The following is a 14,084-nucleotide window of genomic DNA, read 5'->3' as shown; positions in this document are numbered from 1 at the left end:
GCTAGGGCAGGGGTGAGAAGGAAATAAGCACTTATATAGTGCCTACTGTGTACCAGTTGCTAAGCAGTTGTTATAAAGATTATCTCAGCTGATGCTTACAGCAGTCCTGCAAGGTGAATGCTATTATTCTACCTCTTGTCACTATTGAGGGAAAGGAAGCAGACAGAAGTTAAATGGTTTACCTAGGGGCACACAGTTGGTAAGTACCTCAGGTCAGATTTGAACTCAGATCTTTCTGATCTGAGAAACAGTATGTAGATAAATAGGCATATGGAAGTTTCGTACAAAGTAAATGGAAAGTTAATTTAGAAGACAAGACTGGGGAGGGGGGGCACCTACCACGTTGTAGGGATGGATTCCTGCAGGTGATATTTGAGCTGAATATTGAAAGAAGGTCAGAGATTCTAAGAGGCAGAGGTGAGCTTTCTAAATATGGAGGACATTCAGAATAAATATGTGGAGATCAAACAGTGCTTGTCCTGTGTTCAGTCTATAGGTGAGGTAGTCATCTGATTATAATTATATGTAAATTGTAATTATATGTAATGATGATAATTGAACCCGTTGACTCTGATGGGACCACCAGGGTGGAAAGTATATAGAAGAAAATGACAGAGCCTTGACATACCCTCATTTAGGGAATTTGACATAGATGAGGATCCAGCAAAGGAGAGAACAAGAAAAAAGGATCTGACATATAGAAGAAAGGAGAGAAAGTACATCATGAAGGAGTATATGATAGACCTAACAAGTAGACCCCTCCCCCACAAAAAATGCTGTTTCCTGATTAGAGATTTTCACCTCTGCATTATACTTGTACCCTGGGCGCTTCTGATCTGTCCTATTGACTGATGAAACCAAAGTAAAGATGAAATCAAAACCCCATTCCTACCATTCCTCCCGGATTTCTTGTTTATTTGTTTGTTTGGCTCACCTTTTGTGTTATAGTGATAGGCCTGGTGACAGATTTACAATCCCAGAGTGCTGGAAGTTCTTATGTGTCTAGTTAGAAATCCATTTGAAACCTTGCAAACATCTTGCTCTTTTCTAGATTCTGTTGCATTCAGAGTCCAGACCATTGTGTTCCCTTTAGCATGCTCATTAGTAATTTGTTTGAAGTCTTTCAGCAAAATATAGTGATCCCCAAATGTATCCTCTAGCCTTCAGGGAGGAGAGTGTCATCCAGCTTGTACAGAAGATTCTAATCCTCTAGTTTCTGTCTGTGGGAGCTTTTGGCCTAGAATTATTTTGCCAGTGGGATATATTTATAATGATTATGGCTAATAAATATGTATATTTATAATAATTACATAGTTCTTTTCAAGCTTAGAAAAGTTTGTGGTTATTTTATCACTTCTTTCTCACAATAACCATAGGATGTAAGTAGTGTTGCTATAATTATTCCCATTTTAAAGATGGAGAAAATGAGGTTTAGAAAGATTAAGTGACTTGGACCTCTTCATACTTGAAGTGTCCAGAGGTGCATTTTGAACCCAGGTTTCCTGATTCAACCTATAACAGGGAAAATAGCATTGATTCTGAAACCAGACTACCTGAGTTCAAATTCCGCCTCTGATGTTTACTCTCTGTGCGGATCTTGGACAGTTCATTTCCCCTTTTGAGCCTCAGTTTCCTTGTCTTTAAAATAAGGGGATCAGACCAGGTGGCTTCTGAGTTCTCCCTTACTGCTAAGGCATGCAGTCCATCTTGCCTCTTAGAATTCCCAGCTTCCATCAGAGGACACTCAGGGGCTGGCCTCCTATGTAGGGTCTTTCCTGATCCCACCCAGCTGCTCATACCTCTGCCTTTGTCCAAATTGCCTTATGTTTACTCTACATACGTACTTACATATGTACATACACATATACATAATATATATCAGAGCATGTATACACATACTATGTGTAGAGTACTTATATTTTCATATATATAAAATATATATGTTTGTATTTCTATTTATAGGTGTATGTGTTATTTTCTTCTGTGGACTATAATTTCCTTGAGGGGGGAGACAGAATTATTCCAATTTTATCTTTGTATTTCTGGTGCCTAGCACAATGTAAGCCAGAGAGTAGATACTTAAGGAATGCTTGTTGGTTGATTGATAGATGCTACATGTAACAGTCAGGGAATGACCCTAAATCAGGCACTCTATCTACTGTGCCCCATGACCCTACAATTGATCAGAAATTTTCTCAGGTACTAACGGAGTGGTTTGTTTTATTCAGTAGGCTAGGGAGCTATGAAAATATAAGAGCAAAAATTCCTTTTGGGGGTTAGTCACTTAATTGGACAGGGTGAGAAATTGTATTTCCATTCATCAAGCATTTATCCAGATGGTATGGGGAATCATGGGATTCCCTTCCTCATTATTAGCAACTGTGGCAGTATGTATTAAATGCCTTGTCATTATTAGTGAGGCTGTGTTAAGAGCTGTACCCTAAAGATTACATAGGATCGGCTCCCTGCAGAATAGGCAGATTTTCTGGCCCAAGGAGTACTTGCCTATTGGCATAAAGCACAGATGTATATGCTGAACCTAGATCTTCCCCCACCTCCTCACCCTGAATCTCTGCCACACATCTTCGGGAACAAATAGCCCTTTGGGTCACTGTGGCTGAGAGCCTGCTGGATTCCTAGGGGATGGCATTGGTGCCATCTGAGGAGGGTGGGATGCAGACCTAGCCCTAATAGAGAGCCAAGACAGAAAGAATGAGCCAACTCCTCATTACAGAATTTTTATTCCTGGAATTCTGGGGGACAACAGCAGCACTGGTTTTGACGCTCAGTTTCTGCCAATCATTCTCTAAACCTTCCTACCAGGTTTTCTCTGTATTAATATGGAGACCCAAATATAGAACCTGCCCCCTGGAATTCATTATTTAGCTAATTTTTTTGTTGGAATGAGGATCATCTGTAGGCATTGTCCTATGGCTAACTGATCAGCGCTCTGACAGAACTGATTACTTCCTTTCATTCCTCTGGGTCCGCGTGGGAAATACTCCAAGAATAGTTGCGCTGTGGTTAAACACACCGCTGGGAGTATTAAAAAAAGAAAGAACTTTTGCTCTTGTGATTTATATCATTTTTTAAAAAGCCTTTCCTGACATTCAGCCAGTTTGGCCCACACAGTATCTTTCCCTTGGGCATGAAGTTGTACATTGAAGTTAATAGCATCCCCACCATTGTATGGGGAGATGGAGAGCGAAAGGGTTCAGCCCATTATTTAAAGAATAGCGGGGGAAATGAGGAAGAGAAATCTTCTTGTTAGAACACAGAAATACCTGAATTATCTTTCTGTCTCTGGTGCTGACTCACTGTTTAACCTTGGGTAAATTAGTTAGCCTCTGGTTGTATATATTTCTAAGCAACCTTGTGATGTCTTCCCTCCTCCCTTCCAAAAGCAAAGCTCTTCATTATTCCTTAGCATAGCTATAGATCACTGTCTGATTTCTGGCTGCTTAACAGTCATTAACCAAAGCACTAGACTGATAATAAGGTTGTGGATACTAGACCCAAATGACTTCCGCAGGGCTTCACACGGTGCTGTGCATCCCATGGGCAAAGTGGTAATGATGACCTCGTTATGTTTCAGATTTCTTAACTTATGAGATAGAAATAATCATTTGGACCCGATCGAACAAAAGCACATCCTTGAGACCTCATAAGCAACAGTCTTACTGAAGAAGACAGAGCACTAAGGATGGAATAATTTAATTCAGCATGCATTTATTAAATGTTAGCTCTGTGCCAGGTGGGCACTGGGTATACAAAAACAAAACTGTTCCTTGCACCCCGGCGCCAACGTTATTATCTGTTATTACCCCCCTGCACGCTCATCTACTTGCTGCCCTTTATACATGACATTGTATCCCCACCCGCTTTCTCCTTCCACCCATACCTGATCCTACCTGTTAGAAATCCTAGCTTAGCCTGATAGGAGTTATACCTGAGGCCAAGAATAACTGATTTTTACTGAATCTTTATTGTTCTAGATAAGGAACTTGCATTATTCTTCCTAACTCCAAAGCCTATTCTGCCCCGGTTCCTGGTAAATAAGTTATGCTTCATGGTGCTGAGGAAGCCCGAGTTTTCTTAACTCCTAAGTGACATTAGTACTGTTATGTTATCTTCCACTAAATTCCTATTCTGGACGTCTTCTTGGGCTGGGAAGGTTAATTCTTGTTCTCAGGAACAGGAAAAAGGTACTTTCTCCATAGTCAGAGGACCTGGGTCATACTCTGCCTTTGCCACCTGCGGGGACCATGGGGAAGCCTTACCCTCTCAGGGCCTCAGTTTCCTCATCTGTAAAGTGAAGGGTTTGTTTTGGAAGCCTTCACTGGTCCCTTCTAGCTCATTCCTAGTCCCTCCCCAGTTACACAAAGAGTAACAGAGAAAAAAACCTGAAAATCGTCTATTCTTTATGGCATTTAAAGGACAACTGGGGGAAAAAAATAAGAAAATTGAAATAATTATGACTTGCCTTCAACAGAATTTGAAGTTGTAAGTTATTGCCACACTTTTAGGGGAATGGGGAGCTTCTTTTATGTGTCCTCTCTCAGATGTTCATTCAGAGGACCTGGGCTTCATACTGTCATGCCATCCTACCTCTTTCCTTAGTTAAAATATCTCTGTCTTTGAACATGCCATTGTAAGGGCCAGATTTTGTTGCTTCCAAAGTAACAATCAATTGAACTGATAGCCATCAGTTCTATCTTCTAGAAGACAGGTTGAAAAGTCGTCCAAGTTCCTCCCCTTTCCCCCCCAGATCACATAGGTAACTTTATACAATTTTTTTTTGAGGCAATGAGTTTTAAGTGACTAACCCAGGGTCATTACAACTAGTATGTGTCTGAGACTAGATTTGAACTCAGGTCCTCCTATCTCCAAGACCAGTGCTCTGTCTACTGCACCACCTAGCTTCGCCTTATACAGTTGTCTTCCAAAAGCAATGTTCCTTCCATTTGGGGTGTACCTTCACGCTGAAGGAGTACTCTGGACCACAGTCCATGATAGATTGAGACTTTTCCTCATATTGAAGGACTTTGGGTGACTTGGTAAACCTCTTTTAATGGGGTCTGAGAAAAATATGTAATTCTTGTACCTGTTCTTTTCTTTAGTTAACAGCAAGGGCCAAGTTGCAGTGTAGTATCTCTTCCATGTCCTCTCAATTAAGTAGTTAAGTTTGATAAAAACTACCAACTGAGCAGAGAATGCTCTCTGCCTTCAGTGGGCATGATGTAGAAGACCCCTTAAAGTAGAATCCTAGAATCCTCATTATGAAGATATGGATGAGGGCAGTAAAAATTCAAGGGCAGCTAGATGGCATAGTCTGTAGAGTGCCGGAGTCAGAAAGACTCATCTTTCTGAGTTCAAATCTGGCCTCAGACACTTACTAGCTGTGTGACTTTGGGCAAGTCATTTAACCCTGTTTGCCTCAGTTTCCCCATCTATAAAATGAGCTGGAGAAGAAAATGGCAAACCATTCCAGTATCTTTGCCAAGAAAACTCCAACGCAGTCATGAAGAGTGAGATATGACTGAAAACAACTAAACAACAACAAAAAATTCAGGAGAAACAGGGTCATATTTGAATGGTAGTTTGACACGTACAGTTGGGAATCTCCTCCCTTCTCTTTCTTCTTTGTCTTATCTTTCCCTCTTCTTCCGGCACTCATTCCGCAGTTGAAACTCCCGCATATGCTGAGGCTGTCGTCCGCCTTGCCAATCCTTCCCCTACTTCTGAAAGAAGACTAGCTTAGCATGCACCAGGAATAAAACATGTAGAATTGGTAATGGTTAGCAGTGTGCTCCCACGTGACAATTACCCATCCTTCTTCATTTTGGAAAATTATGGGTCAGATAAAAACAAAAATATACTTGCTAGGGGAGTATGTGGGGTTGGCCTAGTGAATGTTTGAAACGAGATAGTCTGGGTTGCCTGGACTTGCAGTTCTTTGAAAGAGCTATTCTGCACACTCCATTTATTTCTGTGATCTCCCATATGTTTAGCAACTCTGCTTCTCACTTCTTTCTTTGAAATTTCCCTGTGTAATAAATAGCTTCAGATTTAATAGAGACACTGCTTCATAGAGGAAGGCTGGTGGGGCCAGTGCCCATCCATAATGGCTAATGTGACTTCTCTCCTCTCCTCCCTGTTGTTCATGCTCTGCAGCCCCTGCGCTGGATGTAGATTGGCAAAACAACACTACTTTTGCATCCTGCAGCACAGACATGTGTATTCATGTATGCCGACTTGGCTGTGATCGCCCAGTCAAAACCTTCCAAGGACACACAGTAAGTGAACCATCTGAATGTGGGATTCACGTTTGGTGAGAATGTTGCGGGATTTGGGAACTTTTATTTTAAACCAGTGATGTTTCCTTCACTTAAAAGTGGGGGTTTAAGGGTATAGGGCAAGTCCTGTAGAAGCTTTTCAAGTCTTTTCAAAAAGAGCCTGTGCCTGAAGCGGTTTGCGCCTGATGAGAGCTATACAGCCACAGTGGTTAGATTGAGTTCAGACATCAGGTATCAGAGAGAAGCAGAAATAGACCATTCAGTGAACTAGCCTGTACTCTGACCGTTATCCTCATATCCCTTCCTCCTTACCACCACCACCAGTGGATCCTTGGAACTACCCTAGACTGATAAAGGTGAGATTTTGCCTTATTTTGTGAGAACCAAGCTGCCTCTGCACATCTGTGCTCTGGATCATCATCCTCAACCCCATCCTTCCTCCACACCCCCACCAGACCTTGGACCCTGCCCCTGGAATAGAATCCACTCTGAGTTCCAACAGATTAGCTTTCACCTTACCTTGCCCAGAATTTCCCATCACCCACCACTTCCCCATGGGCAAACCCCACTTCTTTTCAGTTTCTGTTATATGTTGTCTTCCCCCTTTTAGAATTTAAGATCTTTGAGGACAGAGACGTTAGCTTGTTTGCATTTGTTGGCACTGGACAGCTAGGTGGCACAGTGGATAAAGGGCACTGGGCTTGAAATCAAAAAGATTCGTCTTTATGCTTCAAATCAAATGTTCATGAGTTCAAAATGCACCAGCTGTGTGACGCTGATCAAGTCACTTAACCCTGTGTGCCTCAGTGCCTCATCTGTAAAAATGAGCTGGAGAAGGAAATGGCAAAGCACTCCAGTGTTTTTGCCAAGAAAACCCAAAATGGGGCCATGAAGAATCTGACACAACTGAACAACCGGTTTGTTAGCACAGTGCCTAGCACATAGAAAGTACTTTAAGGTATAATGTTGATCCATCTCTCTGTCTTCCTGGGGGGAGGATGGTACAAACCATTAGATTTAAATTCACACATTATAGGGAGCAGAGCACAACTCCATATATTGACAGCTACTTTAAAAAGTTTTTTAATAAGTTAATATGTGCTTTTTACTTACAAAGCTCCAAATATCCAGTAGTCGACAGATGACAAAATACAAATAAACTTTGGTTACCAACTTAAGTATTTCAGTATCTACTTATCTTTCTCGTACCCCCAAGCCAAGTTTCTGACTTATACTCAGCAGCTTTTTAGAACACAGTTCAGTCACACACTATGCTCAGTTACCAGATACCCCAAGCACTTGAGCTAGCCCTCCTGGCACCCCAAGGCCCTGGCTTCTGCATCTTCTGTCATCTTTCTCTTTGCCACATCACTTTGAATTACCTCTAATTATCACTTACTCCTCGGTCCCCTCCCTCCAGATAGCTCTTTCCTCTTTTATTCTTGATGGGCCCTAATCCTTATTCCTTCTGAGCATTCTGAACCCATCAAAGCCAACAAAGAATGTGTTAAACAAAGTTCAGTATATTTCTCCAACTTCCTCTGGGTGATTCCAAGGAAAAAGGCCTAGGGAAATATGTCTTCCACTGTTTCTCTGCCCTATTCAGCAATGTTCCTAACAGATATTGTTGGGTGGGGGGTTGGGGTACAGACTAATAAATGGTAACACCCTGCAAAGACCTGCCTTAGCTTCCATCTGGCACATTTGCAATCAGAACCATCAAAAGGGCTCTTGTTCTAGTCAGTTCAGGAATTTGTTTTGCTAAATTATGCATATTTGTTACAAGGGTTTTGTTTTTCCTTTTTTCCACCAACGAGAGAAACAGAAGAAAAGATGAGAGGAAGAGAAAATAAATTTTTGTTAGTTGAAACAAATTTTAAATTAATTTTTATTGAAGGGCATTATTTTTCCATAATGGTCAGTCACCACTGTATCTGCCTTACTCTTTCTATCTGCCAAATACTTGGCACAGATGTATAAAGATCTGTACAGCTGTTTACGTTGGTGTTCCATTGCCCTGTGGTTAGGGTTTGTGCTAGTTCTGTAGCAAATATTTAACTCCTACAGACCAGGACTAAATCTTCTGACTCTTTGGTGCTCCCCATCTACTCGTTCCGCTTCCACCCCTGTGCCCTTTAAAAATAATGACTTTCATGAGACCATGCACAGCCTCTGGTGTGACGCTGGTTCAAAGGCCATGGAATCCTGTTTTCTCAAACTTTTGCCCATCCTTCCCCCAAAGCACTGTGATTTTTTAAAAATCAGAATTCTGTTTTATTATAGCCAGTTTAATTCATTTCACTTTGTTAGTACACATTCTCCTTGCCCCTTCCTTCCCAGTTATGATTTTAGATATTTTCAAGAGGAAATATAAGTGAAGGTTATAGTCTATGAATTGAGTGTATAAAAGAGAGAGAATGGGCGGGGGGGGGTTTCAGGAGAGAAAAGGAAACTGGGATTGGGGGTTGGGGGAGCAGGGTAGATGCGTTGGTTTTCTTCTTTGGAAAGCTAAGGCGTAATTTATTGTAAATTAAAAATCTTATTTTTAAATGGTAAAAGCAAAACACTGTTGCCCTCTGCTGGATGACAGATATTTTGATTTTGCTTTTAAAAAAAAGAAAAAAAACCTTCTATATTTCAGAATGAGGTCAATGCAATCAAATGGGATCCTTCTGGAATGCTGTTAGCATCCTGCTCTGATGATATGACATTAAAGGTAAAAGAGATTAATACAGAGAATGAACTGTCTCTCAAAAAATATACACATGCATACTAGTGTGAAACGTGCTTTTATATCATTTAAAAGGTGTCTTTATTCATACTTTTTTTCCTATAATTTATATATAAATTTATAATCACTAATAACATTGGTTTGAGTTTTGGCAATTTTACTATTAATTTTTTTTGGTGGAGTTGAAGAAATAAACTGACGTACAGAAATCGCTTTGAGAAAAAAAAATCCAAGTGTAGCAGAGAGTTCTCTGCCACTACCTGTGGCCTTATTTAAAAAAAGGATTTCCCTCTTCAATATAAAATTTGACTAACTATTCATCCAGTGGCTCATAATTTTCATTTAACACAAGACTTTTTTCCCTGGGTTTATAATCACTAGGTTTCCAAATATTAGGTTTTACTCATCTTGTCTCTGAGTAGTATCGTTGCTAATCTCTGCATAATTCAATTCAATAATCCTATTCAAAAAATGCTTACTTTTTAGAGCTGAGCACCTCATGTGCCTTTGGTTACTTTTAGAATACTATCTGGTTTTCAATCATGATTCAGATATCCAAGGGCTAGAAATATGGTGCCACATTCTGTATAGCAGTAAGCCAAGTTGAGAGAGCATAATGCCTATTAGATGAGCAGGTAACTTCATTGCAAACCTTATCTGTAAAATTAAAAGAGTTAGATTGTGTTATCTTTATAATTTGCTCCAGCTCGAAACCCTAGATTGCTTCACAGTTGGATAAACTTTACAGGGTATAGAATGGAATGAGAATCTAATTATGGAATTGCCAGTTAAAGAGATTAGCAATCCACAGCATGCGCCTTCATGATCTCACCTCCCCTCCCCCAGAAAAAGGAGGAAAGAAACAGAGAGAGAAGGGGCAAGGGGAGAAAGAGAGAAAAGGTTCCAGAGATTTTTTATTAATTTTCTTTTTATTGTTTACTTGCATTACCCAGATTTGGAGTATGAAGCAAGATACATGTGTCCATGATCTTCAGGCCCATAGCAAAGAGATATATACCATCAAATGGAGTCCTACAGGACCAGGCACCAGCAATCCAACCTCCAACATCATGTTAGCAAGGTAAAACTAGAAACAAACTCTAAACTCAGTCTAGTGATGTTTGCTAGTGGGATAGCGATTTCTTCAGTTAGCATTTTTCATTGCCAAGAAAGTGACAACCAGGAATGTAGCCAATTGTCTCTGTTAGAAAAATCACTAAAAGCTTTCAGTATACAAAGTGGCAGAAATGGGGAAGTGGCTAATTTTTTTTATAACCTCTGTTTATTAGAGGCCAAAGAGGAATGAACTGTTTCCACTGAATGTGTTATCTAGATAAATTGATTCACATCTGGATTGTTCTGTGTTATCTGTTATGTGAACTTAATTTTGTGGATTGGTGCCTTTTGTTCCAGTTTGTTCATAAATCTGTCCATCTGCCAACAGACAGTCATTAAACATTTATTAAGCACCTACTGTGTGCCAGGCTGGAGATAAATATAAAAGAAAAAGATGATCCCTACCTTCAAGGAGTTTACAGTCTAATTTTAGCCCTATTTGACCAGGCCAACCCTTTTAGAATTATTCAAAAAAAAGTAAGTGTGGGAAGGCTTTGAAGGGTTAATATCTAGAACTGTGTTTTAATGAGGACCTGATTTGATCAGTGTGGCTATTTTTCCCCAAGGATTGAAATCCTTCCTTCTCCTGTATGATTCTTCTCTGAGTGTTCTCACGTAAAACCTCCAGGAGAACCTACTAAAAGTATAGGAAGAAAAAACAAGATTAAATCATTAGAAAATGTGCCAGATCTTGGCTTTAGTGATGACTTTGAAATACGGCAGCAGCGGAGCGAGTTCCACTTGGGTGGTGTAGCGCCAGTGTGATATTCACAGCACCTGCACCTACGCCAGGGTGGTCATGAATATCCTGGTGCCATTTTGAATCAGAAAATGCAACAGACTCTCCACAGGGAAGACAGAACCAAAACATTTTTTCAGATACCAGAAAGCCAAATCCATCATAGTAACAAAAAAAATCCATACACAATAACCTTCCCTCTGTTAGGCTTCCCACAAATCCGCTCCCTTAAATAAATCACAAACAAGCCGCTAACCCAGCTGCCCACTAGCTCTGTCCTTCCCAGCTCTGATGAGTGTGACCAACTTCCTCTCAGCTCTGCTCTAGCTCCGCCTCTTCCTAGAGCAGGGCTCCCCCCATTCAGCAAGCTTCTCCCACCACAGGCTCATGTGACTCAGGCTTCCATGTCACTCAAGCAGGTCACATGGGCCGATGAATGGATGGGACAGATCTTCCCATTCCATTAACAATACCGGTGGGAGGTTATTTTTTCTTTTGTTCATTAAAGGGGCCATTGCTTGATTACTTCTTAAAGAGGCCTATTCACTGAATGGGTGTCACCTCCCTCTAAGTGAGTCCCTGAATAGAGATTAGCCTAAAAAGGCCAAGGTCTCCCATTGCATCCTGGGCCATCTCCAGTCATCCTGATGGAAATCTGGTCACTGGACCCAGATGGCTCAGGAGGAGAAAGAGAGGATGGTGACCTTGCACAGCCATCCTCACTCAAATCAAAGTCATGTCATCATTTCCCTGATGTCATGGTCTTCTTCAAAAACAAAGGACGAACCCAACAGGTGGGAGAATGATTTTCTGCACATCTCATACCAAACTTTACAATCATAGTAGATTTGAATGGTTGTAAGTGGCTCCCCAGATTTGAGCAAGGGTTTTCTGCAAATTTTCACCTGTGTTTATATAAACAGTCAATAGACTTTCTAGGTGGCACAGTGGATGAAGTGCCAGGTCTGAAGTCAAGAAGACTCATCTTTCTGAGTTCAAATTTGACCGCAGACACTTACTAGTTGTGTGACCCTGAACAAGTCACTTAACCTATTTGCCTCAGTTTCCTGATCTGTAAAATGAACTGGAGAAGGAAATGGCACACCACTCCAGTCTCTTTGCCAAGAAAACCCCAAGAGGAATCACAAAGAGTCAGGCACAACTAAAAACAACTAAACAAAACAAGTTTCTGCTTTCTGACATGGTCAAGTAATGAACTGTTCCCAGTTAATCAGATTTTCTTGTTTTGAAAGTTGTCATCTATAGGCAGCTCAGTGGTGCAGTAGATACAGCTCTGGGCCTTGAGTCAGGAAGATCAAGAGTTCAAGTCAAATTGGCCATGTAACCTCAGACAAGTTACTTAACCTCCACTGGCCTGAGTTTCCTCAGTTATAAAATAGGGATAATACTAGCACCTCCTTTGCAGGGCTGATGTGGAAATCAAGTAAGATATTTGTAAAGGACTTACGCACAGTGCCTGGTACACAGAAGATGCAATGTAAATGTTGGCTATTATTATGTATTATTCTCATGACGTGGATTACAGAAAAGCAGGAACAGCTTAGGTTTCATTAACTGCATTCATGGAAGTATAATTTCCATTAAACCATGAGCTCCTTGAGCCAGGGACTGTCTGTAGCCCCTCTTTGTGTCCTCGGTGCTTAGCACAGTGCTTAATAAATGCTTATTGACAGACTGACTGACTGACTGACTAAGGAATGAGTCGTCCTTTTTCTGGCCAGATCGTGCTCAGTTCTGACATTTCAAGAGGGATGTTGAGAAACTGAAAGATACAACTTGGTGATAGAGGACCAGCCTTAGAGTCAAGAAGACATAGGGTTCAAATGTTGCATCTGACCTACCAGTTGGTTGGCCATGAGCCAGTTGCATAATATCTCATCATTCCCCTGCACTTCTCTAAAAAAAGAAAAACAAATTGCTAGTCTTGACTGGTGGTGGAATTTTCACTGGCAGTTCTCTACACCGATAAAAATTACAGATTCATTCCTGAAAAAAAAAAACAACTAGAAAGTCTTCAGAGGAAGCTAAAGAAATTAGTTTGTTTTACATGATTGCAAATACATAACTCCCTGTACACTCTGCCCCTTGGTAATCTGATGAATTCCAATGACTACCAGTATCATGTCAGTTTAGATGATTCTAGTTATCTCTGTCTCCAGCCCTGGCTTCTCTCCCAAGCCCCAAGTCTTCATTTTTTTTCTTTTTAAAAATAAATTTTAATTATATCCTTTGTTTTTACAACACCTGCATTTTCCAGAGGAACCCTCCCTCTTCCACCTCCCAAGGAGCTATCGAGAACGATTTAATTTTAAAATTAAAAAGACTTTAAAAGAGAGGGGGAAAAACTGACAGCAAAACTAACCAAAAAAATCAAAAAAGTATGACAGTATTTTCAGTCTTCCATACCCATAGTGTCCCACCTCTACAAAGAAGCTGGGAAAGATACTTGGTCATAGCTTTTCTTTTACTGCCAAAATTGGTCATTATAATTTCACAACATTAAGTCTTGGATTTTTTTTGAGTAGTTTTTTCTTTTACATTGTAGTTGTCAGTTTGGGTAGAGTTTTCCTTATCCTACTTACTTCATTTCACATCAGTAATTTCATGTCTTCCCATGCTTCTTTGTATTTACCATTCATCATTTCCTGCAGTGAGGTTCCCTTTGTTCGTATGTCACAGTTTAACCTTTTCCCAGTCAATACTGCCTACATTTTCAGTGCTCTGCTGAACAGTTCCATCTGGCTGTCCCACTTATATCTGAAAAAGAGTTAGTTATTTATTCAAAATTAACGTATCTGAAAGAGAATTCGCTCCTGATTTCCCCATTTCTCTTCATGGCTCCATCATTTTCCCTGTGATCCATACATTGAAGCATATCCTGTTCAGTGCATTCTTCTTCCTCATCAGCTCTCCCTCCATAAGCAATCAGTTCTTAAGCCCTGTCAAGTTTGCCTGCCTTATGTGTCATCACTGATGCTTGCCCATCAGTATCACCCTTGGCAAGACTCCACCCATCCCCCATAATTTCTTTCCTGAAGTTTTCCACTAGCCCTCTGCCTGGTGCCCATGTCTTACGTCTCTCTATCCTTCCTCAAGTACAGCCCAAATCATATCTTTCTCCTGTTCAAAACTTCTAATTGATTATTTTGTCCCCCAAATTAAAACCATATCTCTCCCCCAT

The 14,084-nt window shown here is 40.6% G+C and overlaps 1 protein-coding gene across 4 annotated transcripts in view; it reads left to right on the top strand.

Annotated features, from left to right (window-relative positions):
- TBL1X (transducin beta like 1 X-linked) overlaps nt 1-14,084 on the top strand; it is a 381,972-nt gene that overhangs the window by 354,753 nt on the left and 13,135 nt on the right. For all 4 annotated transcript variants that reach the window (XM_072614421.1, XM_072614422.1, XM_072614423.1 and 1 more), the window contains 3 exons: nt 6,175-6,296; nt 8,938-9,012; nt 9,981-10,108. In XM_072614421.1, coding sequence (XP_072470522.1) covers nt 6,175-6,296; nt 8,938-9,012; nt 9,981-10,108 — 325 coding nt within the window. The remainder of the gene's footprint in view (nt 1-6,174; nt 6,297-8,937; nt 9,013-9,980; nt 10,109-14,084) is intronic.

This window comes from Notamacropus eugenii, chromosome 5 (genome assembly GCF_028372415.1).
Source record: "Notamacropus eugenii isolate mMacEug1 chromosome 5, mMacEug1.pri_v2, whole genome shotgun sequence".
Lineage (NCBI taxonomy): Eukaryota > Metazoa > Chordata > Mammalia > Diprotodontia > Macropodidae > Notamacropus > Notamacropus eugenii.
Note: the sequence above shows the minus strand (reverse complement) of the source record. Positions and strands in the feature narration are given on the sequence as shown.